General features: G+C 43.1%; 1 protein-coding gene across 11 annotated transcripts in view; it reads left to right on the plus strand.

Annotated features, from left to right (window-relative positions):
- RARB (retinoic acid receptor beta) overlaps positions 1 to 27,696 on the plus strand; it is a 324,329-nt gene that overhangs the window by 290,766 nt on the left and 5,867 nt on the right. For all 11 annotated transcript variants that reach the window (XM_040676713.2, XM_040676707.2, XM_040676732.2 and 8 more), the window contains 3 exons: positions 15,104 to 15,264; positions 21,766 to 21,942; positions 27,398 to 27,602. In XM_040676713.2, coding sequence (XP_040532647.1) covers positions 15,104 to 15,264; positions 21,766 to 21,942; positions 27,398 to 27,602 — 543 coding nt within the window. The remainder of the gene's footprint in view (positions 1 to 15,103; positions 15,265 to 21,765; positions 21,943 to 27,397; positions 27,603 to 27,696) is intronic.

A 27,696-nucleotide genomic window follows, 5' to 3' on the forward strand; every position in this document is an offset into this window, starting at 1 on the left:
CAGGGAGCAAGCCAGAGCACTTGAGCTTCAAGTTAGAAATCTCAAAAAGATGAGTACAAAAGACATGTAGTCCATGTTGTACAGTTTTGCACCATCTGATCATCCCATTGAGAGCTCGGGGATCAAATTCATACAGTCCAGATGCCTGTAACAAGTGACATAGAGAACTGTTAATTTGATAGAACCTTTTGATAGCTTCCTTCTACAAGGAGGATGCTCAGTTTGCCTCTTTCTGTAATTTGCAAGAAAAGCTGAATACGTAAGTACTTATTTTTTTCTCTTTGAATGCCTCTTCACATTAACACTGATATTAAGTCGAAACATCCAGAAGATAATTCTAAATTGAAAAGAGATGCAAATAATAATAAAAAAGAAAACAAATAGAGGCAGGAGGATAGCTGTTACTGAGATAAAGCAACTCCATTATGCTCAACTCTCTCCCATAATAAAGTGAAAAGTACACAGGGAGAGAAGGGAATAAGCAGAAATATTTTACTTGTTTAAATCTGCTAAGGATTGTACTTAAGAGAGAGCCAAAACCTTTTTTTGGCAACTTTTCCTGCTGTTTTCTAAGTCAGTTATAACTATCTCATTTGTTTGTTAGGAACATTTTTCCTACTAGTATTTATGCATGGCAAAGCGTGAACATATTTGAAACCATACACACACACTAGCTGCCTCCCCCAAGGTTTGCAGGATTAATCCCTATGAGTTTTGGGGTCTTTTTTCTTGGCTGGGGGTATGAGGTGAGGGGGGATGACCCTATGGTTAATGAGGCTTGCAATAATGGACGAGGAACTTTAAAAATACTCCCTGGAAACCAGGAAATGGAGAAAGAGTAAGACAATTAAAGGGAATCACTAGATATCCCAGTCTTAACAGTTCATTATATATATATTTTTAACGAGTATTTAATCTAATGCTGTGCGATGGATTAGAAAAGAGGAGGAATCTGGCCTCTTTCTGTTCATAAGTTTAGCTTTTCCCTCCATTGAACATTCACTCAGGGCAAATTGTTTAACTTGAGCTGGTTGGAGGCATTCCAGCACAACAGCGTTTTACTGAAAAATAACACTGTCTTGAATTCCAGAATGCATAGTTGTTAACATCGTGGTTTGTTCAGATTTGCAAAACCTTGGGATGAGTTACAAGGGGTCCAGGATGGATCCTTGTCAGTTCCTGTCCTCCAAACTGTGCCTCCTGGGCCCAGCTGGAGTCGTCTGCGACATGTCCGCTGTGCGGCCTGCGGCTCTGGGGCAGTCCCACAGGTGTTCATCAGTTCTTTCATGAAATGAAGAAAACTGTGCTTTTGAAAATCCCAACTTGCAGCCCATGCTAACCATCATTGATTCCCCAGGAGCAATATCCTGAGGGCTTCTCCTAAAAAGGCTGTTTAGAAGTCCATCCTTACTGGAAGGAGGTGCCCAACTGGTGTGTGATGAGTCCCATGTTGTTGAAGGCCAGGAAGACAAGGTGTGAGAAGAAATTGGAAGAAATTGCCAGTAATGCCAATTAATACTGTGCCGCCGTCTGTGATGCAAGTTTCTGTCTAATGGGGACCACCACCATTTAATTAAGGACTGGCTATGCATCGAGTCCAGGCTCCTTACCCAGCCCTTGGCTTCCATTTCAGACATCATCTCGTGTCCAAGTTGCATCCTTTGTTTTCATACAGAAGTCTGGGAAAACTAGGTCAGTTTATCCAAGTAGAAATTATTATTTTATTGAGTTAACTCTGTGGTGACCTGCCGCCTGTTTGCCTTCTGAAAACGAACTCCCTTGTGTGCAGTAAGGGCTTGCAGTGGAAGTTGCAGAGGCCACAGTAATCACTTTGATTTCGAATCAACAATAAGAAGGCTTCTTTTTTTAGTATGTAGCTGTTTCCTGGAAACAAGTGTCTGTCTGCCTTGCTCCTTCTATGATCACTAGCTCTGACTGGTCTGGTGTGCTGTGAAAGCACTTAATGTGGAAAGGTTATGTGTTGGCATTACTGGGGATACTTTAAAAAATCTTACGGAGAAATCAGGATTTGATGTTACTTGACCTTGTCTGGCAGAATTAAGTTCCTTGAGCCAGTAGTTGCTACCATGCCTTCTTTTTTAAGTAATCCATTCCACTTACTATTTCAGAACTTAACTCCCAGATAAGAAAACAATTTTTCTTTTAAATGCAGGAATAGTTGGAACATATTTTAAAGAACTTCTTTGTCATTGCACATAAAAGATAGAATATATCAAAATAGTCAGTCTGATAATTAGGTGCAGGCATGTGGAGTGGTTCATGTCCTGACACGAGTGTTGAAGCAGCTGGGGTTTCTGCAGGTGTGTTGAGGGAATTAGACCCCGTGCTGCCACAGTGCTCCTGCTACATAAAGCACGAGTGCAGATGTCTGGAGGAGCTGCGTTCATACATGAAAAGCAGCATTTCTGCATGTGAGTTATGGATAGAACAATATTTATTAAACACACAAGCAGCAGCCTTTGCCTACTGCATATTTCTTTGCAGAGTCGCAGTAAACCTGGTGCTATCCGAACTCAGAGACTCCAGGCACGATGTGTGGCTGAGAGGCGGGAGCATTTTTAGAGCCTCGACTCGCCTGTGCAGCGTCTCAGAGCGGGCAGCAAGATGTCAAAGTTTTGAATTAATTTGTTTACCTGTGTCAGCCGCCAGCTTCAGCCCTGCATTTACGGGAAGCTGGTGACGTGGCCAGCCAAGCGCTCCCAGCCCAACACAGCCGGCATGTGTTATTCCCATTGACCAGGGAGCATGCTGCAGCTCAGGTTAGCCTTCTACAGAGAGCTGAAGGTCCTGTGGCTGTGGCTGGGAGTAAAAAGCGACCTGCTGACCTCAGCCTTAGGTTAAGGTTTGTGAAAAAGGACAGTGTAATTTATTAAAAAAAAAAAAAAGCTTTTTTAATTATTATTATTCCAATTGCTCAGCTTTGGGGAAGAAAATACAAAATGCAGTTTTTGAGCATGTCATTCTGTCGTCATTTTACCATTTGATGAGACCATACTTTCAGTATTATGACCAAGATATTTTAATGGCAAGCAATATTAATTAAAAAATGAGGCCCAGTTTCAGAACAATCTCCATAGGCAGATACTGGCACATGCCCACCAGCTGTGCAGGACTGCACGTACATGTGAAGCATCAACAATATATTTGTTAACTGCTCTTCTGGTGCTCTTAGGTCCACCTGGTTAAGTAATGCAGTGCTTCCCTCCTCTCATATGGTCTCATGCTGCTGGGCTGCCTCCTGGCAGAGCAGGTCGTCTGGCAGCAGCAGCCCTGGCAGGGAGGTTGAATGCTGCTTTCCCCCACTGCAGAGCCACAACGCCTTCCTCAAAGCATCAAGGGATGAAAATAACCTCCCAATCTTCCTTTTTTTTTTTTTTTTTGTTTTCACTTTTCACTTTTTTTAAGTCTCAACAAGCATTTGTCCTTAGGAAAAAATTCTGTGCAGGTTTTCTACATTACCTTCAGAGGAATAGGTAAATAGCAGCTGAGCTCTTTGTTTGATTTTATTATCCCGGGCTTAGTGGGAGGCCGGGGCTGCAAGCTGCCTAGGCTGTAACGCAGGCTAGCACTGTGGTTCAGGACTACAGCTCCCTTTCTCAAAACACATCTGGAACAACTGTTTCTCTGCTTTCATGAGCTCAATTTACGGTTGCATGAGGCAATGTATTCTTTGTGCTTGATGAAATACACAGTGCACGCAAGCCTCTTCAGATGTGTTGTCAGTTGGCAGCTCTCTCGCTAGATGCACCTTTACACAATTGCACAAGACACCAGGAGGTACGAATGTGAAATTTAGCCTTGAGGGCTAAACAAAGAAATGAAACTTAGCTATGAATGCGGTATTATCCATCTGCAGAAACAGATATTAGATCTGATCTCTCACTATGTTACTGTAGTTTTACACTAATGGGACTCTGCTGAGATCACTGGAGTAGCACCACCACACAACTAAAGCAGTAGTGGTGATAAGTTGGGACTGTTATTTTTAATGCTGGCGAATAACATAGGAGTGAACCCTTTTGGGGTTCAAATTGTATTCACTGCGTGAAACCAGCCTTAATGAAAGGTAAAAATGCAGGTGGCACACAGTCTTGGTGTTGCTGCTGAACTTCTGCCCGCCCTTTTCAGGAGGCATTGCTCTGTGTGCTGAGTGGTAATGTACGAGCACAGGGAAGGGGTGCTTCCAGCTCACCTCCTTTTTTAACCCCCAACAGAACTGTAGCCTTTTTGCTTACTGTCCATACAATCTGTTTTATCATGTATAATAAGAAAGCCTAGATGATACAAAGCTGGGAGGAGTGGTCGACACACCAGAAGGCTGTGCTACCATTCATCAAGACCTGGACATGCTGGAGAGTTGAGCAGGGAGGAACCAGATTAGGTTTAACAAGAGCAAGTGTAGAGTCCTGCACCTGGGGAGGAATAAGCACATGCATCAGTATAGGTTAGGGGATGACCTGCTGGAGTGGAGTGTGCCCTTGTGGTCAAGAAGGCCTGTGGTATCTTGGGGTACATTAAAAAGAGCCTGGCCAGCAGGTCAAGGGAGGTGATCCTTCCCCTCTATTCTGCACTGGTGAGGCCACATTTAGAATACTGTGTCCAGTTCTGGGCTCCCCAGTTAAAAAAAGATGGGGATCTCCTAGAAGGAGTCCAGTGAAGGACCACAAAGATGACAAAGGGCCCGAAACATTTCCTGTATGAGGAAAGACTGAGTAAGCTGGGAAGTTCAGCATGGGGAAAAGAAGACTGAGGGAGAACCTGATTAATGTTTATAAATATCTAAAGGGAGGTGGGAGGCAAATGGACAAGACTAGGCTCTTTTCAATGGTGTGTAGCGATAGGACAAGAAGCAGTGGCCCAGAATTGAACATAGGAAGTTCCATACAAACATGTGGAAGAACTTATTTACAGTAAGGTGACAGAGCATTGGAACAGGCTGCCCAGGGAGGTTGTGAAGTCTCCTTCTACGGAGATGTTCAAGACCTGTCTGGAAGCCTATCTGTGCAACGTATTGTAGGGAACCTGCTTTAGCAGGGAGGTTTGGCTCAATGATTTCTTGAGGTCCCTTCCAACGTCTGCAATTTTGAGATTCCGTGTGATTTGTATGATAGCTGAAACTGATTCATTATATTGAATGTGCTTATTATGGAAAACTCTTTTGTTAAAAATGTTGGTGGTGTCAGGAAAGAAGTTGCAATTTGTCACGATAGGTAGCTTTCCAGTTAAGCTGCAATCAAATCAAGTACTTTTTGCTTTTGCCTGTTAGGATGAGAAATAAAATAGCTGCAGCACATAGTATGAAGTGCTATAGTCAGGCCAGATAGCGGGCAGAAACAGTGCAGTGTCTGGTTTTAGTTTACAGCAGTGCACTTTTCTTGCCATCAGCAATTCTGGATAATGTCCAACAAATTGAATTGATGACATTGTATAACCTGAAGTTCTCCCAGTTGCAAGCCATCCTACTACCATGACTGTCTCATAGGAGAAATTAATGTAATATTTGTAGATGAGTAGACTGGTTTACCTTTTGGTGACCCTGAAGAAAAAAGGTCAAGTTTGGGGTATTTTTACCTGTAATTGGTTATCCATGAAGAGTTAGTGTACCAGACTTCAAGACTGTAGCCAAAAGGGCAGTTGCTTTGCGAAGGTAGCTCAAAAGGGCACTTGAACAGCTAAAATCAGATGAGACAGATTTAATGGCCTCATAGTGACTTCTGACTGAAGGTTCAGATTTTGAAATTGAAATTCAGGAGTTTTTCTTTACCCAGCCTGTGAAAAACAACTGTACTATTCTTTTTTTTTTTTTTTTTTTTTTTTTTTTTTGGTAGTATAGCTTAATAGAAATTTAATGTCAAACTGACTATTTAGAAGTGTTTTTCAATCGCTGTGTATGCATTTAGTCACTTGAGCTGTAAGGAAGAGAAAGAATAATCACATTGCATTTGTGATTGTGTATGTGTTCAGCTAATGTGTTTAGACACCAGTGTTCCATAAAAGGTGCCCTGTTCCCAGACTATTTCAGTTTAACTAGCTGCATACAGCATTTTATCTAGACAGCTGAAGAAGTTTCTAGTAAATCCATTGGGATTTTGGCAGATGAAAAGGTAGACAGTAACCACAGTGATACTTCATTTCCTTGCATAAGCCCTGAAAGTTTGGGAAAGCTCTCAGGATGGATTGATTGATTCCCAAAACTCCTTCCAGTTTCAGCACTGAGCAGGGAACGGGATGACTGGCGACATCCAGCAGATGATGCTATTACTCTGCAAAGCCTGTTACAAGTGGCATGGTAGATCTTAATAATTACTTTTACAGTTAGAGAAGGAAGCGAATGATTTTGTGCAGAATATTGGGAGATAGTTGGGGCAGGACATGAATGAGAAGGGAATGACGCTTGCATAGATTCGGTCTACAGCATCACTTGCTGAATGGACGCATTGTGGGATCTGCCTAGGGCGAAGATCCATCTCACAGGTGAGAATTTCTGGCTGTGTTATGTAACTTGTAGGTTATGTGAAATACACATGGAAATGTAAAAGACTGATATATCAGTAGGTATGACTAGGCTATTTCCATTGCAGACATGTTGCTGGGCCTTCATGGGAAATACTCGTGATTTATTTTGCCTGAAATTGTTAGTGCTAGCCTTCAGTAGTTCTTTGACCTTCAGCTTCTAGAAGTTTCTGGATTATCCTATTTCTTGGTGACAATTAGTTGATGACATTAAAGCACCCTGAGAATGGAAATCTCAGGGAAAATGCTATCTAAACAGTTTATTGTTAAATTTGTAATCATATTTCTCCATCTAGTTTGATTGCAACATGCAGGGAAACCATAAGGGAGGTGGAGGAGTCTGTTTTTGGTTCAGCCCATGATACGCATTTTGCACTCTATATCCCGGCTCTGACTAAGCTGTTCCATTTATTGTCTCATCTGCCTACCACACCTGCATGCTTCAAAACACCCTTTCTGCTGGTTTTGGTTCACTTACTTGCTGTCTTTCTATCTTCACAGCTTTTCAGATTTTTGGCTTCTCATTTATGTTTAGGACCTGATTTGTAGGGGGTGTTTCCATTTATATTTATGGAGTCCTGATTTTTATGCTTTATTATGTTGGCTGTGTTCTGTAGAACCGGAGCCAGCCCCAGAATGACAGTCAATATACAGGTAGACTTTATCAGTATATTCATGGGCCTGGAAGCAGTTTACAAGCTTTTTGGTGGTTTTATTTTGTTTGGTTTTGTTTTCCTAGCTGAAGCATTTTAAGGAGCCTTCTCTAGGTTTCCTTCAACATTCAAGCCAAATCAGCATTTAGAACCAGCTGGGTTTTTTCTTTTGGTTTCAGATCTTGCAGTGTCAATTCTAGATATGCAAAGCGTGACAGTTGTTTTTCTTTTCATATGTCTTAAAAGCAGAAAGTTGTTTAAGAAGCAAGCAAATATATATATATATATATGTATGTATATATATTCCATGCCACTCATTATTTATCTTGAAAATGATAGTAAAGTAAAATAGAAGAAAAAGAATACCAAAGTCATACCTCTCTGCTGTCTTCAGTGGGTTTTTCTCTCAGCTTATTGTTCTGCACTGGCTTGGTTATTTTGGTACTACATCTGAGTTAAATTACTATTGTTTTCCTTCAAGAGAGTAGAAACTCATTTTTTGCTCATTCCATCTACTAATTTCTCAGGGCTGTGACAATAGCAGGTGCCAAATTTCATGTCAAAAATAAAATTTTCAGGCTGATGGAATCCTTGAAACCACAGATCAAGTTTCAGGCCATTTAAATAAAGCTGTAGAGCATCCATTTGTATCATTCATTCATATAATGAAACCTGTTCTTTTAACTCAGTTCTTGATATATTAACCCTGCAGTTATCCTCATACATAAATGGGAGATGTGTTGCTTTCGTCGGTTATAATAGGATATAACCATATAAATCCCCTGTGCATGAATGGAAAAATAGAGCCCCTTAGGCTATAGGTATCAAAGGTCTACCCTATACTTACAATAGCCTAATAAGGTTATTTTGGAGGCATAGGTAATTACTCATGGACTCCCTATAGCTAGTGATTCATTGTTCACCGCTGAAACATTTCTACATGAATTATGTTTTAAACAAGCAAATCCTTGGCCTTCTGTTTCATGGGGGGAAAAAAAAAGGGAGCTTAAGGGACAAAAAATCACATCGTTTTCCATGTTAAAATACATTGTTTGCTAGTTAAAAGCAAACTGCTGTTTGAACCAATTTAGATCCCGTGTCTTACTGTTCTGAATAGGCGAATGCGTTTCTGAAATCCACGTTTTGATGAAAATATTATTGTTGTGGCTAATTTGATATTTAGAAAAGAATGTGGATACAGGATCTCTGTGCTTTGAATAAAACAGTTGGAGTTAACTGTCCCTGGGGAGAGAATCAATCACTGTTGTAGAAGAGGGTGACATTTAAAAAAGAAACTCAGAAGAAAATGTCATGCTTAAAAAATTAGATTTAAACGCACTGGCTCCTGATTGATTTTTATTGCACTCAGATGGATACACTGATTGATTATCAGTCGTACAAATGTTTAGTACCTTTCTCACTTCTCTAATAATCAGAATAATCTAATTTTCAATGTCATTTAAGTTACCGTATTCAAGGTTATAATAGATCATATTTCTAATAAAACATAGCAATTATGTAATGAATAATACAAAGCTGCAAGGCAGAGTTCAGATTCACCTTCTTCGGGAAAAAACCTGCCACCAGTGACTGCAAGAGCCAGCATAGGTGAAGGCAGCGTGCAGGATGATGTCCTTTGGGCTCGTGGTGCTGTCTCGTGTTGTGGAGCTGAAGGGCCTAATGTCAGAGGTTCCTGGAGTGTGCTCAGGGCACGCCTGCCATAGCTGAGCAGTATTTCTCAACAGGAAACCAGGGGCAGGTTTGAAGGCTTTAATAGATGTCCTTGTTCTGTGCCTGGGGGAAAATGGTAGCATGCCAGGTTCTCATGAAATTTCCTTCATGGTTGTTTCTCTGTGCTCCCTTGCTAATTTCGATACGTGTCTGTAGAGAGATACTATCTCACTTAACTCTAGACATTTTCTTGTGGCCGTTGCGCCAGACAGCTAACCTTATTGGTTTCTCTGAATCAGCCACAAAATACGTGATTTTCAGTGTAGGTTGTTTTTGTACTTGAAGACTGTGTACTTGTAACTGGCTTTGTCCATTAGGAAGAAGAGTTTTTAACGTGAAACGTGCACTGCCTCCCGTCATTCTCCATATGTCAAAGCTCAACTTCAGCATAAGAATTTGGTTTAAGATAGTTTCCTGTTGTTTTTAAAGACCGAGCAGTTTTGCCTGAAAGAAAACATTATTTCATCTGGAAATCATGACCTAGGAAGGCCAATGCATTTATAACTACCTAGTGCTCTGCATATTTTAATGCTATGTTTGGCTTGCAGTTGTAGTGCTGTGAAAACATGAATAGGATTCTTATCGTTCTGAATTGATGGCATCTCTGTTTGTCAGGCGTGATTGTGTAGTTTTCAAGATGTTTTTTCTGTTCTTTTTCTTACGACGGGGATGGCTTGGAACTTATACAAGATGGCTGTTAATTCTCATCCTGTGTTGATCCCCTTGTGACAGGAGAAGGCTGTGTAATATTCCCTACGAAAGGGGAAAAACAACCTCCTAGATCACCACATGTTAGCAGGTCCCCCATTTCTGTGCCTGCAACCATCAGCTTTGGTACTTGGGAGCCTTCTGTGATGTGTAGCGAGGTGCTGGCTTCACCTGTGGGGCCAGAGAGCCTGGTTCCTTGTCCTCTTATGGGGTGCTAGGTGTTTGGATTCAAGGTTTGCTAAGGTGGCTGTTGGGAGAGATGTTCTTGCATTATGCCGTTAGTTGCAGGGAGCGCAGTTTATAGAAGGATGATGGGGAAGAAAGGAGATGCAGCGTCTGGGGGAAGTCAGGCATTTATCCTGATGGATCCAGGTTGGCAACAGCAGCAATTAAACGCTTTGTGTATTTGACTGAAATTGTCCACAACTGCTAACCTTCCAGAATTAGAAATTTTTAGTAGCTGGAATTTGGATGTCGGGATTTGGGTGTCAGGATGCAAACCTTGCATGTTTGCACTCTGGAAGCCGTGGCATCACGGCTGAGCATCAATCTCATCACGCACACATGGCACCATTTGCCTGCCATTTCCACCAGCCAGGGCTGCTGGCCTTCTGCAACAGACCAACCGATGGCTTCCCACAGTGCCATGGAGCCAGTGGAACAGCGGCCCCGATGGTGGCAATGGGAGGCAAATGGTGCCACGTGTGAGTGGTGAGGCTGATGCTCCGCCTTTGCAGCTGAGCCTTGTGCAATTGCCGACTCGATCCCTGTGCTTTGTGGTGCTTCTGAGATTTGTTAGCTTAACAAATAGCTTAGAAATGTTTAAGGACAAGAGAAGTGTGGTTTTGCAGGAATGCAAACTAACTGGAAGCACCAGTAGTTGTCAGCACAGGAACAAGAACAGTTAACTGGTACACAGAGCTGTAAAAGGTCATGGGGATCTCTAAGAGGCAAAACAGCAATGGTAGCATTTCAAGTCATGAATCTATTGCTGATTAGTCATTATAATACATGAAAGGTACTGTCAAACTATCTTCTGGGCATCTGGGGAAGCAAAGGTTATGCAAGCAATTGGAAAAATGGTGTTGTGAGCTGCAGGATCTTTTCCATTGCGAACATTTCTGCCACCTTTGACAAATGGGAGCATGAGAACTCAGCATGCCATAATTTTACCTGATAATCCAGAAACTGCCTGAATCTTTTGGGCTAGATCCCAGACTCATCTGGCCAAGTGGTGACTGGATTTGGTGGACCTGAAGGCGCTGCGTTTGAGACTGAACAATACCCAGCGTTATGGCATGCTTGAAATAAATCTGCTCAAGCACAAGAATTGCTGGATGGTTGTTAAATGAGAGAGCTGGAGTCCTCTACGAGAAGCTGTTCTTGCCTTTCCTATCCTTAGCTTCACCTACAGCAGACCCTGCTTTCTTGAAAAATGGCATCCGTCCCTCCTACAACACCCATTCCATGCCCTACAACACCCATTCCATTCCCATTGCTTCAACCAGAGGAGGGAAAATATATTGAAGGCAGTGGGAGACTGAGGGTAAAGGGAGCAGACTGTCAGGGGCAGAGAAGGGGCAGCCTCTGATGTTCAGCCCCTTCTTTCATCAGGCAGTGGCGAGTATCAGAGGGTAGGGGCTGGTCTTCAACGTGAAGGCATCAGAAAGGGCCTTCACCAGCTTACAAGCCCTGCCAAGGTTCCCGGTAGTTCTCTGGGTGTGGAAATGCCTGTACCAGCATGTGTGGAGGTGACATGGAAGCTGTCATGAGAAGACGGATGGGAGCAGACATGCTCAGGCTTGGGCGTATGTCGCTCAGCTGTCCAAGCAGTGTTGAGATGCATGCCGACGTGGCTTACCCACACACACAGGTACACCTTCTTCATTCTCTTTTTCCTCACACACCTTATTTTTGTTTGGATTTTGTAACTTCCAGTATTTCTCACAGAGCAAGTGAACTTCCATACTGTCCCCTGTTGGGAGCTCTTAAATAATGCAGCCATGGAGTCAGAATTTAGTGCCCAAGTAATGAAATTCATAACCTGAGTTTTCCACAACAGCATTAACATTGACATAGATTCATCTCTTGCATATCATCATTAAAAGGCAATGGAATTGCTTTGGGGATTGATGTGATCATATGCATGTAAAGACCAAGATACAAAAAGGTGTGATTTATGTAATATAAGCATAAGCTGTAATCCAAACCTATTCCAACATGCAGTGTGACAGTTCCTGTTCCCCAAGCAGTGATGGCTTTGGAATTTACTGTGCAAATGTGTGTGTTTATGTGTTTTTATTTAACTCTTTTAAGCATAGTGTTGTCTTAATCTTTTTCTCCCTCCCCCCCCCCCCCCACCTTTTCTTTTTTTGAGTTGAATTATAGACGTAGTTGGATCTGCTTAATAGTTCAACATTGTTGAAATTCTTTATATTTTTGGAGCCTGGGTGTTATATGTCAGATGCACTCTATTGTGTTGTCTTACGGGGAATATAGAAATACCACTAGGGCTGGTGCAGCCTTAGACAAATGTAGAAAATAGAAGAAGTACACATAAAGCAGGAAGATAAATGTTATGTGGGTTATAATGTTACTGCAAAGACCAGCAGAATAATAGAAAAAGCTAACAGTGAACAAGAAGTTCTCAGGACACGTTAATTCTCCCCTTCTGTCCTTCCTACCCTTCAGTGATTTGTGTCTGCAAAGAAAGAGGACAGATCTGGGCCAGTCTGGTATGGACTGACCAGCAACCATCTCTCTATGGCTTTTGGAAGGGAAAGGACCTCAGGTCTAACTGAAGGAAGAGCTGCATGGTGTAGCACAGGAGCAGTGGCTGGAACCCTGCATGAGTTATCTCCTTGTATCTGGGAGCTCTTGGCAGCTGTTCTGAGGACTGGCCTAAAATAACGTGTTTGTCTTCCACAAGGAGTTCAAAGCTATTGAGATAAGTAGTTGCTGAGGCCGCCTGTTAAGCAAATTTGTCAATCGTAGAGCTATAAGTAAATGGGGCTTTATTACAAAGGCTTATTGCTTTTTGCGGTTGTGTAGGAGTTTACATAATTTTCTAAGGAGCTCTTTTATCTCCTAAGTACAGCAGTGATTAGGATTTACTTCTGGAGTGCAGTGGCAGTTTGGAGCACTCAAGATGGACGTGTCAGTCCTGGATGTTTTTTTCAGTGTGTAGGACTGCATTTGTTCTCTGCCTTGGGATCCAATGAGCACGTCGGGCAGGACATTGGCTTTAGAAAAGAATCTGTAAAATGGTTGGGGGGATGCAACTCCCCAACAGCTGACTACACTGCTAGCACAGAACCTTCACGACTGCCTGGAAGGATGCTGTGTCAAGGTGGGGGTCGGCCTCTTCTCCCAGGTAGCAGTGATGGGACAAGAGGTAATGGCCTTAAGTTGTGTCAGGGGAAATTCAGGTTGGACGTTAGGAAAAGTTTCTTCTCAAAAAGAGTGATGAGGCATTGTAACTGGCTGCCCAGGGAGTTACCATCCCTGGAGGTGTCCAGGAACTGTGTAGATGTGGCACTGAGGGACATGGGTTAGTGGGCATGCTGGTGACGGGCTGGCGGTTGGACTAGATGATCTTAGAGGTCTTTTCCAACCTTAACAATTCTATGATTCACGACAAAGTACACCTTTGCCTTTTGTGTCCACTTTTCTTGGTATCTTTAGAGTCTGTTACTGCAGACATACGAACTGATGGTATTTGAGGTTAGACTTTAATCCGTGGAAATGCTCAGCATCTCAGCCCTGATCCACCAAAGCGCATAATTGACTTTAGTGTGGGGCTGTTCACACAAATGAAGTCAAATACATCCTTAAAATATTTACCAGAGCAGGGTCAGAGTTCTCCCAGTTGGAAAGTCAAACCTTCAGCCAGGAAACCAAAGCCATTTGTGCATGAGGTATGTACCTCATCCACTCATAAAAAACATTCAGTGTCCTACCCTTTGTTTTCCAGTGCGTGCCTTACATTATTTCTGTAGACACCCCTGACTCTGCTGCTTTTCCACTTTACCATTTTCCCATATTGCACTTAATTTTCTCTCAGAAAAAGTACCCAGAGGAGCATGAATGTAGCTGTGCGTCATTCAGTCTTTAATGAATGCTGTAGGTGACACTGAATCCAAACCTCCTCCTATTCCTGCAGTGTCCGGTGTTTTCCTGCGTTTTTGCCATCTTGTAGTTACAGACACAGAGCAGGCGCCCACAGAAGATGGGGTACTGTGGAGAAGGGCCTGTGGAGCCCACTGAGAAAAGAGCCAGCTGTGGGCTTCTGCTGGTATGAGTAAGAACCAGCAGGTGCAGGCAGGCCATCTTCATGTGTGCCATTCTCCAATCACACCCTCAGAATGTGGGGCTCTGATTTAAATATTGGGGTTTTGAGCCCCAGTGTGTGTTAGTGCTGTTTTGTTTGTCCAGCAGTGGTTAGTCTTTGGAGTGCTTAATATCAATACTGAGTCTTCGGGGAGAGGGACTGATTTTGTTTGGCTTTGTTGTAAAGCCTGGTGGGTTGCTCGTGCATCTGGTTGCACTTAAAATGTTAGCTTTAACTAACAACAAGCCTCTTGATAAAATTCACAAGCATTGGCAATGCTGCAGACATAGACTTATCTCCTGGGCATATTTTGTAAAATTAAGCTGTTTTCATTAAAAGAACAGAGAGTAGCATGGTGATAGAGCAGCTGTCATATTTTATTACAAAACACAAATATGTGGGAAATCAATTACAGAACGAATGCAGCACAATGCATATTTCCAGTAATCCCCCACAGCCCGGGGAAGGTAGAAGGCTGATCCGAGGGCAGGAGCAGATGGCAAGCGACTTTAAGATAGCTTCACTGCAGTTTTTCCTCTTTCAAGTGTTTGTGCTTCTCCTTTGATCTTCAGATCTTGAGTCCAACGCATTTCATCTTCTTTCATTGGCTGTTTTTGAATTTAACTTTTCCCCTTAAATAATTTTTGTCTGGTGGAGTTTGTATTAAGTATGGGGTTTGTTATATCCCATATTACGAAATCTAAAAAGAGAAACCATTACTGTCTTCGTTTAATGCAGTTCACATCCAATAAAATACCAACTGCATCACTGCAGAGAACTTCTCCATTCACCATGCACAACTGTGATGCTACAATGAAAACATCACATCTCACAGACTTAATGAGAGACTTAGGATGCATGTGGAGTTGTGGTAGACTCTGCTGGAGGGCAGGTACTGTGGGATTATGATAGCACACCCACAACGAGAACCTATGGAAGCTTGGTTTCATCATTATTCCATTAAATTCTGTTTTTATGGATAAATAATTAAGCTTGTGTAAGTATTCTCCGTGAATATAATGTTTTATCTCCACTTAAAATAATTTATGCTTAAAGTAAAACAGAATACTTTGCGATGTTTTGAAGCAGAGCAAACAAGCACAGCATGGGGTGATTTGAATCATCTGTGCCTGTTCTTTTTCTACAGCTGTCAGAAATGATAGGAACAAAAAGAAGAAGGAACCTACAAAGCAGGAGTCCACAGAAAACTATGAAATGACAGCAGAGCTGGATGATCTCACTGAGAAGATCCGAAAAGCTCACCAGGAAACCTTCCCCTCGCTCTGCCAGCTGGGAAAGTACACTACAGTAAGTATGGTTTGGGGGAAATATATTCTGGATGCTGGTGGATGATGTGAATTTTGAATTGGAGGCTTTAGATGTTTGAAATAGATGCGAAAGTCTGTTGGCTCCTTGAGTCTCCTTAGCCAGGAGGAAACTGCATATATGCATGGAAATATGTGCACTTAACTGTAAAGCATTACTTAACAGTGTTACGAGAGACTGAAAGACTAATCCAGCAGAGGGATAAGTGTGGTGTCCATAAGTGCATTACATACTGGCATTCATTAGAAATGTGTTGGTTTCCAAAAACATGCTCCCTGCTTTTGTGTCAGGGGTTTACAGCAGTGCAGGTGTGGAGTTCTTAAATGCTGCTTGTGACAGTCCCAGAGCTACCATGGTCAAAGAAAATGGAAAATGTCCAAATAAGCCAGTTTTCAAAATGCTCATTTTACACTTTATTCCTCTTCTAGTCTACAAAAATACTACAAAGCTGCAAATGCTTCTGCTGCTTTTTAGAAGTGAAAAATCAGCCTCAAGTCAAGAAGTAGGAACTTCTCTAGAGGACAGTTCTGGGAAATTTTTTTTATATGTATATGAGAGAAAGTCCAGTGTCAAGTTTGCCAGTGCAGTAACGAAAGAAACACTGAAAACTAAATGTTAGGTAATATTTAGAGCCCTATCAGCTGATGAATGACTTTGTTGGGTGTGGACTGGCTGTCAGTTGTAGCAGTACTGGCTGATGCAAGGAGATGTGCGAAACATCTTTCTGTAAAGAGGTTGGGAGTGGCGTGGCTGGGCCAAGGAGCTGCCTGCCTCCATGGCCCTCTGCCCCCATCGGGCACCTGGAACAGAGATCTGGCCTCCGGGTAGAATTGGTCACTGGATTGCTCTTTGTTTTGAGTATGTGCTCTACTCCTGAAACAAATACTAAGTTTCTCAAATTGTAATTTAGGCAAACCCATGTGTGGCATGAATGTTCAGTGAGCAGGGTGCTGCTCTGTGACATACTAGCCTGTATACTACTTGCAGTATTCAAAAATCTCTGATCTAGGAATAAGATCTTGTATTTAAGTGCCAGAAAAGCAAGCATATATGTTGTGCTGCTAGAAAAGAGCATATTTTCCATGTCACTGAAGGTATTTTCAAAAGCATTTTTCACATTTAATTTTGAGACCTGCATAAAACTGTTAGTACTGGGGAAGTCATCTGTCCTCTGCATGCTTCTCTGGTGTCTTCTCTGCTTGCGTTAGACGTAGTCAAAACAATCCATGTAGGCATGCTGGTAAATATTGCTGCAGTAGGCAAGCACAGCCAGCCCCCTGGGGACGAGTGCATCATGCGAGGCTGGAAGCTCAAAAACAACCAGCTGGTGATATAACTAAGGGCAAGGCTGGAGGCTGTGGGATTCATACTGCGTCTTTTCAGGGAAATTCCTGGGTTAATGCCTTCCACCCCTCCCCACAGTACGTGTGGTTGTGTCCCCAACTTGAAGGGAATAAAATCTTCCAGGCAGGCTCTCAGACTTCTGCTAATGCAGGAGCACTTCTGAACAAGTGTGAAAGATCTTCACAGTTCAAAGACGGTGAGTTTATGCCTTGCAGAAGAGGTGATCGGATGTCCGCAGCTGGGACACGTAGCCAGACTGGTATGCATGCCAGAGTTTATTGCTCGCAGGCTGCGTTGCAAATGACTTGGCTATCCCAGAATAATGTATCGGTATACGTCCAAATGTGAACGTTTTGTTACAAACCTTTGTGTTACCTCTGCATCAGAAAAGTGCACTGCAGCTGGTGTGTCGATACTTAGTGCTGGTAATTGTCCAAGTTCCCCATGGCTGAAAGATAAACCTGGGCACCTATGTGCTTGCCTGGATCAGAGGCTTAAGTTTCATTAATATTTTAGTTGTGGAAATGATACAAATGGAAACTGGAAGAGGTCTTGTTGCATATCGTACTGCCGATGCCTTTGTTCTTGGGTTCCTGCTGGTGTGCTGATGTCCTCAAAGAAGTATCAGTGCTTATACTGAGAGCACCTGGATTTCAGAAATGGACGAATCTGAGCCATTGAAGGGTCCTGAGTTGCCCCAAACTGACCATGCTGACTGTGAGGCTGAATATCTGTCTCAGGATGGGACAGCTTGGAGAAAGAGAAGTCTTTCTTTTATAGCTGATATTTCAGAAGCTCGTAACAATTAGCTGCACGTGGCTAAAGCCCTGCTACTTTGTCATGATTTGGAACTATACAAGTCCCAGTAACAAAATTATACTGAAAGAGTTATTTTTGGCTTACCTTGCATCTTGAGAGCTCCACATCTTCCTTCAACAGCTGCATCAAAGTGGAGAGTGGTGGTGCTAAATATTAACTGTCCTCTGGCTTCATTCTCCTCATCTCTGTGTGAAATGCAGAGTACTTCAACCTCTCGTCTAACTAAGGTCTGGTGACCACCCCAGCATTTTAGATAGGAATTCAGTGTAACATCTCATTTGTGAGAGCTGTCTTTGCCTGGCTTTGAAAGGGACAGAGTACAGCTCTCCATCATGTGTCTGCACCCAAGAAAAATCCTTAGGAAAGGAAATATTCCTAAATACCCCTGTGGCTGGAGTAAAGGGCCTTCATTGCCAGCAGACTGCCAAGCAAGGGAGTGGAGGGGAAACCACGCTGCAGATAACCGTGATGTTCTCGGGCTGCAATGAGGTGTTTGTACCGGGTGGAGGGACACAGCTGCGGTCCTTGGACAGCAGCATGGCAGGGTTCAGGTGGTAGTAGTTGTTCCTTTTGAGACACTTGAAATAGAGATCAGAAGTCAAAAATAGAAGCACACAACCCTTTTGCTAAATGCTGAGCCCAAGGGGAGCCAGAGCCGTATGAAGCTTTAGTTTTCCTGATAGCAACAGGCTGGTACAGGTAGAATATATAAGGTCATGTTTTCTGTCTGCTCCTGCTGGCTAACATTCATACAACATGGTGCTCTCATGCTGCAAACCATACGGATTGCTTTTGTAACCATATAAATTTTGATTTAATTTTTTAACCAAGAGATGAGAAATGAGCATATTGCATCAACGTGGCTTCACTTGAATTTCATGCATTTAGCACTTGTGTAGCGACGGGAACTGTGGATGGAAGAGTCTGTTCCATGCGTGCGATTCCTGTACGCCTTTGGTTATGTGATCTTTTAGACTAATTTAAAACAGGGTTTTGTTTGTTGCTGAAGTGAGCACAGAATGTCAGCACAAGAGAGTGGAGGAAAAAAGAGCTTGCCAGAGACACCATGGTCATTAAAAAACAACCTGTGCAGACATTTGGCTTGCGTATCTGACTCCTCTTCTTGATCACTGCAGCCTGCATTTCCTGCAGGAAAGGTTACATGGTTATTTTCTTCCCGTTGTGTATTTTTACCTGGTCAAAGAAATCGGTTACGGAAAAGCATTTCAATTGCATTTTTTATAGCCATCTGCTCTTTAAAAAGAAAAAGCGTCCCCATCTGCAATAATTACTGTACTTTGCATAGTTAATAAAAGTCTACTTAAAATAATGAGGGAATAGCGCTTGTATTAAATTCCCTGAGTCATTTGCCTTAACAGTTGCATTTGGTAGGCAGGGGCAAGTATGGTTCTGTCGATGATGAGAATCAGCAAGCTCTTTAAACGTAATGGATTTCAAAAGTCCATCATAAATAGATCTGTTTTATTACTGTCATCCAGGTAAGAGAAAGTGCCGTAGTAATTTCTCTAGAGATGTCATACTTTATAGTATAATTGAGTGTAACTATACTGCTTGTCCCTTGGGACTGGTACTATTTGTAAGTCTGCAGCTGTGTTACATCCAACCTCGTGATAAAGGGAGGATAAAAGGGAAAAAAAATTTACTCTGTTGGACCTTTGCTTCGGGTTCTCCCTGGTTGCTCTTTGCGGGCTGCAAGTAGAGAGGTTTTGCCCCTCGGCGGCGTTGTGCTCTTTGTAAGTCCTTGGCTTAAAGTTACACAGCTGTTGTTCGGTGCCAGTGTAGAGGGAAATATATGTCTTGATGCTGGGATCGAGCAAAGAAGTGGGCTGTGGTCCTCAGTGAGCCTGCAGGAGCTGGAGTGCATTACTGCTTTTACTAAAGAGGTATAGCAAGTGTTCCTGATTAGGGCATAGTGCCCCTGCGAGCCTTGTTTCATTTGTAAAGTGGATTTTAAAGACAGTGGGGATTCTGCTACTGTGTATGTTTCTGGGAGTAACTCATCCTGTATTGTTAATGTGGAGATAGAGCAGCCTGCAATGAAGAACAAAAATGATGGAAAAAAAGGGATCAATTTATGTGGCAAAAATGGCTGTTTAATTGGATTTCATAGCAAGGTTGGGCTTTTGCACTGATAAAGATGTCACCAGGGTGTATTACAGCATTGTTCCGCCATATGTGCGCTGGTGCAAAGGCCTGAAAAACATGCAGGAGGTTTTTGGGCGTCTTTTCCAGGATCAGCCTCGCTTCAGTACAGCACTCAGGAAGAGTCGTGGCGTCTGCGTGTTTTTCACAGGAGATCCTCAGGCAAATCTAATCAGAGTTTCTAACAGGCATTTTATTAACCCCGTGCTTTATTGTTCAACCTGTACATCGATACTGAGTCCATTTTGTTTTTACATATTGAGAAACGCTGCTAAAAATCTAGCTGTTTTCCACGGCGTTTGTGACTAACGTTCATTACCAAATAAAACGTTGAAAGTCTTCCCATTTGTGGCACCTCAAAGACAATGTGTAAACCCCATTAGGTCCAACACTGAGGAATCTGGCAACCCGCACAATAAAACACTGGCTTATTTTGTGTTTTATTAACTGCCCCTTCTTTTCAGTTTGCATAATGGTGAGTTAGATTTACATTTGTTAAGACGGCTGTGCATTACTCTTAATAGAAGACATGTCAAACTTCCCGTTGCCAGTACTGCAGCATGATAAAGTAACCTCATATGATACTGATGAAGATTTCGTTCACACTTGCTGGTTTCATGCAACGTCTTTTTTTCCAGATGGATACCCTATTGTAAAATGATTTCCTGCTTTAGGCTCTGCTTTGTGTAGCTCTACGCTATGCCATCTTTCTATGAACTGGATAAACTGCCTATTAAATTTAATTACAGCCTGAATGACTGCACATCTTGATCTTATTTTTCCTCCAATGTACTGTATTTCACCAAGGTCCTTGAGGATGAAATAAAATAAATCTGAAGGATGCATACTCCAGTAGCCGAAAGAAATGTTTCAAAGGGCATTACAATGACTGTTAACCCATTAGTTTTGGACCATTTTGAAGGCAATTCTTTAGGCTTAGCATTATAAAGACATTTTCTCCTATTTTTAAATCTGTCATTAAAAAAAAAAAAAAAAAAAAAAAAAAAGAGTTGTTCCCAGGATAAAAATTCAAATAGAAGTGGTGAAGTTAATTTCTTATCCCGTAAGAAGAGAAGCAGAGAAGGATGTGTATGTTCATTTAAACACTTTTTAGCATTTATTCTTCGTAATGGTGGCCTAATATAAATATTACCGGCTTGAATCTCTACTCTGTTGCAAGTGAAGGTGAGCGTCAGCTGGGGGCTCCCCTGGGACTGCCATCACCTTTCCTTTCATGATTGACAGTGGTGATGGCATGTGGTAATGCAGCACTGGGACAGGGCGAGGGCTGCAGGATCCTGGGCCTGGTGACAGCATCCATGGCCCTGCTGAGCTCATCCCATTCCCCACATCTCCATTCTACCTCTTCAGTCTGTCCTTCCCGTGAACAGAAGGAAGCCAATGGCACCAAGGCGACACATGCCTGTTGTACAGCTTTTGCTAGTGTGTCCTAGAAAACTGTGGGCTTTTGCATTAAGATACATGAATGCTCACTGAGAGATACAACCTGAATATCTTGTGGCACTTTGAACAGGAGGATGTATATTGGATGCCCAATACAATGAGCACACAGCATTCATCATTGCACATGGTGTTTCTTGTAACACTGCGTAAAAAAAAAAAAAAAAAAAAAAGTGCTATTTAATTAATGTGAAACTGTAGCTTGAGAAAGCTGTAAAACTCTTGCAGAGCCACAGAGCAGATAAATTAAGTAGAACTAATTTGCTAAGATCTTAAATATGTGACACTATGTTCCAGATATTGTGCTGCTTTTTCCAGATGAAGACCCAATATTCTAGTTCAACTATGCATTTTATTTTCTGGGGTACAACTATAAATTGTCTCTCTCAATGCACTTATTATACAATGGCAAGGAAGAATAATGATAGTGGCATTTGGAAATGTTTAAGTTCATTTGTATTCCTTGTACAGATGGCCTCTGCAATCGTAAGTAACAGAGAAATATCCAAGGAATTTTCAGGCGATTAATCCAAGTTTAAAAACAGCATCATCTCAACAGCAAACTGCAGAAATTGCCTGGAATGTTAATAGAGGGCACTTCTGGAAGGAATACTTTGGTTGTTGTTTCTTTCCCTTGAAAACCACTTACTGAAAGGGACGTTACTGATTTATGGTGCCTTCTGCCTTTCTTTCCAGAACTCGAGTGCAGACCATCGGGTTCGACTGGACCTTGGGCTCTGGGACAAATTCAGTGAACTTGCAACAAAGTGCATTATTAAAATAGTGGAATTTGCAAAACGATTGCCAGGCTTTACAAGCTTGACCATTGCAGACCAGATAACTCTACTTAAAGCAGCCTGCCTGGACATACTGGTATGTATCTTTAATATTATTTCCGTGGTAGTAATTTGTTTTCTATTACACTGTTACTGCAATTGACAAAAGGTCAAATGCTGCCCCAGCTTTTATGGTTGCATAATTAAACTCACCAGTGCAGTCATAAGTGGATTCTTGCACGTCTACTAATACTTGCTATTTAGGATGACCATGCTTCTCAAAATATGTAGTGAAACCTTACAGTTTGTGGACTTCAGCACTGCTGCAAGAAAGGCTTGTTTTGAAATAATAAGAAAGAAATACATGCAACTCTGGAAGAGTTTCCCCATCATTAACACTGAAGAGTGGTCTGATTTTTTTTCTTTCCTCCTCCTCCCCCAAAACACTGCAGCCAGGGCTCTGCATAGAGCATTTCCAGAAGGAAGTGTGCCGCATGGTGTTTCAGGGGTGTGCTGTACCTCTGGTCGTGAGATGATTTGAGGAACCAGATCCAAATATTTGGAGTGAGGATTTTGCAGGTCGTAGTGATGCACCCAGAGCCCAGCAGGCACAGAGCCTTTGGTACACAGGATTACCTGCTTTTAGGAGTGCTGTAGATACCTATGCAAGTGGACTCCTGTTTATGGACTTCGTACAGATTTGAGCAAAAATGTGATTCAATTTTAAATAGAGAAGTATACAATCTACAGAAGAGAACTATGCAGATAAGCTTGAAATTTTCCTCTATGCCATGCCTCTAAGTGGCAAGCTCTTCTCCCTCTCTTTGTCTCCGGTTGTTTGTCATGCTGACCTTCAGAGGAGCCCTCTGGGATCTCGTCATTTCTTTAGACAGACCTTAGAGTTCTTCAGGCTTTTAAAGGCAAATATGCTCTTTTTTTATTGACCATCGCAATGACTTTTAGTAAAACAGTTAATGCTTTAAACGTGTCTTAAACATTTCAAACATGATTTATACGTCCTCTAAATGTTTTCTTCTGAGCATAAGCCTTCTGGTCCTTACTGAACCAGGTGATTTTTCAGTGTGACCAAGAAGTAGGGCGGCTAGTGTAGATATATTTCTTGGCCTAACATGGGAGTTTAGACGAGAGAATTTCAAGTTAAAGTAATTAATCTGGGAATTTTTAAAAGTGCATTGCTTCCAACAGGAGCGTATTGAGGAAGATGTTAACTGCTGTGACCTTTCCCTCTTGTGTTGTCAAATGCTGTTTTGAAGAATTGCGTCTAGAGGACACTGATGTAGGAGGAAAAGGGGGTGGAAGAAGAGAAGGCATATTATTCTTTGGCCTATGAAAAAAAGGAAAGCTGAGATTGCCATGCGGTCTTCAAGAGTCACTTCTCACTGTCCCCTTCTTCCAGTCCCATTCAGACCAGGCCATGTCATCATTATCGCCTATGGTCCCTCCATAAGACAGGGCCATTTATTACTGATTGTGTCCCTGTCATCGTTAGCCCTGCCATGAGAAGGTGCAGTTGCATTCCTCTTACACCAAAAGGCATACAGGCGTACAGCTGGACATTTCCTCAAAAGTATTCTGCTAGAAGTATGGGAAGAGAATGGCTTTCTATTTGCAAAGCCTACGGAAACTACCCAAAAATGGTGGTTGGGAGAAAGGGTTGGAATATAGCAAAAAACCTTTTCATCCAAACACTTTAACCCTAAAACTTCATGATTTAAGCTGCATTCCCTTCTTGGACCTGCCATTTTCTGGCTCTATACCTACTGGAAAAAAAATCATACATGATACTTCTGTTCCTGGGGAGTATGGTAATATCTAAGCTCTACTTAGAACCTTTACCGAGGCCTGTCCTTTCTGTCCACCTCCTTGTTGTCTTCATTCTTCACAAAGCTGGAGAAGGTGACACATCCGTGCAAGCAGACATGCAAGCACCGTAGCTGCCTGTAGTAGGCAAGAGATGAGGCTTTTTCAGACTCAGGATGGATAAGATGAGCTTGCTGTGAGAGTCCTAAGTTTCCAGTGTGACAGGTAGACAAGCTTTATGTGACTACTTTATGTGCTGCTTAAAAAGAAAAAGGGATAATTACCACCACCACGGTTACGCGTGGCGTGTGCATGGTCTGTGAAATGCCCATATCCATTAAACCCACATCACCTGCACGTAGTCTGATTGGAGTGCAGCTCTGTATCTTTATTTAAGCTAAATAACAGCACTTTTAGCAATGTTTTCATAGAGCCTGCTTTCCCCCTTAGTTCTCCCAGCCAGGCACAGTGTGTGCCTGCCTGCAGCTGGCCGTGTGCCTGCATTGCTGGGCAGTGCTGCCCTGCACTTGGGGACATGTTCAGGGTTTGTGCTGAGGGAACACCAGTCAGGCCAGAGCTCTGAGCAGGTGCCAATCTCCACAACCACAGTAGAGAAGATTTCTGCAAATCCCAAACATCTTCATTTCTTTGTCTTTTGGAGCTAACACCTCTATATTGCTGATCTGTGCTTGCAGACCTTTTTCATGTTTGCCCTCCTGACAAGGGGCAGCATCTTGGTGGGGCTGCTGGAGCCCTGTGCTTTAGGCATGAGCATGAGCACACCATATCCAGCCCTAGTTCAACTGACCTGGGTTTAACTCCTGGGCACGGGTGAGTCCTAAGCATTTACAGGCCCCACTGAGGGCTCAGCTTAGCTGGATCTTGCAGCCTTAGATGCCTTAATCCCCTGACACCCTGAGAAAGGAGATACTGCCAGGAACTTAATAAACTCCATTGGATATGGGTCAAATAATTGTTTTATATACAAACAAACACAAATTCTATAAGGGAAATAACATCAAGCCTTGCAAAATAGTTAAAGGCGCCAACTGAGGCTGGTGGAATTTGTATTTGCTCTGGAGCCAAAGGTTCCAGGGATAAATGTTACTAAAATTCAATCAGTAACCCTCGTAAAAGTGACTGCTTCTGTCTGCTGGTCTGCTGGCCCTGCAGTGGGAGAGCATCGGATGTGGAGGGAGTCCATAGTTCAGTCTTTCTCAAATCCAATGGAAAACCCCTCAAGGTCTCAGCCCCGGTAATGCCATTTTTAGTTTCTGTTCTAAAATCCCACACATGAGCACCAAGCAGGCGTTTGTGAGCACAGCGTAGCTCATTCCAGTGAGCGTGGCAGTATTGGGAGGTTTGTTCTTCTGCTGATGCCCTCTCAGAGGTTGAGTTTCTCTCCTTGGGACACCTGGCTGGGGCAGTGAGCATGTGGCACCAGGAGTTCTTACCTTAACAAGACTGTATAAAGCAGGTAACAGTTCAATGTTAGCAACGATTTTATACATGCAGCATTCTGGTTGTTTGGGTTTTGTGTGAACTGGAGGGTGTTTTTTTGTTTTTTTTTTTTTTAGCTGTTTGTAACTGTCGTAGACACTTCAAGATGTATTCCTTAAAACAAAGGGTCCTTTAATCATTGGCGAGAAACTTATTTATGGCTGCAAGTGGCATTTAAGAGCAGAGTGACAACTAAAATACTTGGCTTAGTTACAAAATCTAAACAGTACTGAGGACATTAGGAGGATGTCTTCTAGACAGTTTAAAATGGAGAAAGATACAATGATTTCTTATTTTGAAGTGCTGACATTTCCCATATGTTCTTCAGTGACTGTGAGCTTGAGATCAACTTCACTTTGACACTGGAAGTTTGCCCAAGAAAGGTTTAGCAGCAACTCAGCAATATCCATAGCATTTCACAGATCTTGATGAAGGGCATGAATTCAAAAAGAAAGAGAGAGAGAAAAAAAAAAAAAAAAACCAACACAAAAACATTTTAAATGATCTGTCTCAGAGTTTAATAACAGTGTGTTGTGGGATAATGTAGAAGGAATGTAGGAGAAACCTGAGACCTGATTGCTCCAGTCAAGTTAAGTGCATTGCAGAAAACACATACTTGAGCTTCAGCTGTGCCAGTTGCCCCGTCTGAGCCACTGCAGGCTCATCCAATTAAAGGCTCAAGCGGCATTTAGGCACAAAAGCCTGAAGTCTGCCTTTTGTGGAAAAACCTTCCCAGTTGCCGTCTGTGCCTGGAAGTAACCACATTCCGTGGGACCCCGAGGTTTTAATCATGAATGGTGCAAGGCTCCCTGTGCCTGCTCAGTGGGGCTCTGGGCTCTGTAACCCAGCCCCCGACTCTCTCCTGCTGCGGGTGCAGCTTGGATGATGTCCTCCACGTCGGCCCTGTGGCAGCTTCAGGCTGCTTTGTGCATCTGCAGCAGAGCAAGGCCGGCCCGCAGGCAGCGCTGGGACTGCTGGGGAACCCACAGCCTGCGTACAGCAGGAGGCAGGTTGCTCCGGGGGAGAATTCAAAGTGTAGCTTCTGTTCTTCTAGGTGGGCTCTGAAGAGGTGTTTGTTGTTCGAGCAGCTCCCTCTGTGCTCCTTATCATTCCTTTTAAAGATCAGGGCGGTTGCCTGGGCAGGTGTGGTGCCGCGGCACGGGGCTGTAGCTGAGGGGAGAAGAGGAAAAGCTGGGCGAGCTCCTGAGGTCGCCGCGTGCTGCCACGTGAGGGTTCATAGGCCGGTAATCGGCTCACAAGGAGTGCGCGGGCCGGCTGGACAAGCAGCGCTTTGTGGAGCTGCCGGTGGGGACGGATGGGGATGAGTCAGGGCCCAGGGCAGGAGGCTCAGCGCTGACGCAGCGCGCGGGTCAGGCCTGGTGCGGCCTTTGAGTCACCGCACCTTCCTGAGCTGTGCAGGGGGTAAATGGGTGAAGAAAGAATGCGTGCGGAGATCACCTTAACCGGCATCTGTACTATAGCTCCTCTCAGGTGTTCTGAAAGGCAGGAGTGCAGCCCCGGGTTTGTGAGCGAGCAGTAGCCTGCAGCTCCTTTTCTCGTTGGGCTTCCTTTCCGTTTTGTCTTCCTCCCAGCTGAGCATTTGTTCACTTGCTGGTTGAGTTCTACAGTAGAACTTTCCCATTTATTTGCCATCACGGAAGAAATGAAGGAGCCCCAGAGCTCGAGCTGTGTTCTGCCTCTTTCACCAGTTGGGAGCTGTGTGTAGTCACCCAAAAGGCACAGAGACCCCAAAGTCACAGCTCAGAGCAGCACTGTCACACCGATGTGACCCCCAAACCAATGAGCTATGGGTGTGCTTGAGGAGTTCAGGGAGCTTTATGATCTTGCTGGGATCAGAGTGGCAGCGCAGTAACGTTTCATAGTTCGATGTGTAGAGCATACAAATGAAAGAGCGATCTGTGGGATTATTATGGTAATGTTGATGAGTGAAGTCATGGGAATGGCACAGAATTTTTGAGTGTTTCATAACTGGAGGGAAAGCTTTGAAGCGACCAATTTCTACTATAAAAATAATCATAGACAATTAAGTGTTTGTTTATGTGGTACTGGAGAACTTCGGGGCTACTGGAACTGAACGTACCCAAGTTTGATTTCAGATTGTTTTGATGTGAGCACGTACTTCAGTTCCACGGGTAATTTGCTGCATCGGGAGAATGCAGCAAACCTCTGAAGGACTGAGTTCTTCAGGTTTCATTTTTATCCCTCCGCAGATCCTCAGAATTTGCACAAGATACACCCCAGAACAAGACACCATGACATTTTCAGATGGCCTTACCCTGAACCGAACTCAGATGCACAATGCTGGATTTGGCCCCCTGACCGACCTCGTGTTCACCTTTGCCAACCAGCTCCTGCCTTTGGAAATGGATGACACAGAAACCGGTCTCCTTAGTGCCATCTGCTTGATCTGTGGAGGTACCGTACAGCGGGGAGTCAGATGCCTTTATAACAACAGACGCATTAAGATCTTCATTTATGTTTTACTTGTTCTGCTTTCCTGTACTAAAAT

This window comes from Gallus gallus, chromosome 2 (genome assembly GCF_016699485.2).
Source record: "Gallus gallus isolate bGalGal1 chromosome 2, bGalGal1.mat.broiler.GRCg7b, whole genome shotgun sequence".
NCBI lineage: Eukaryota > Metazoa > Chordata > Aves > Galliformes > Phasianidae > Gallus > Gallus gallus.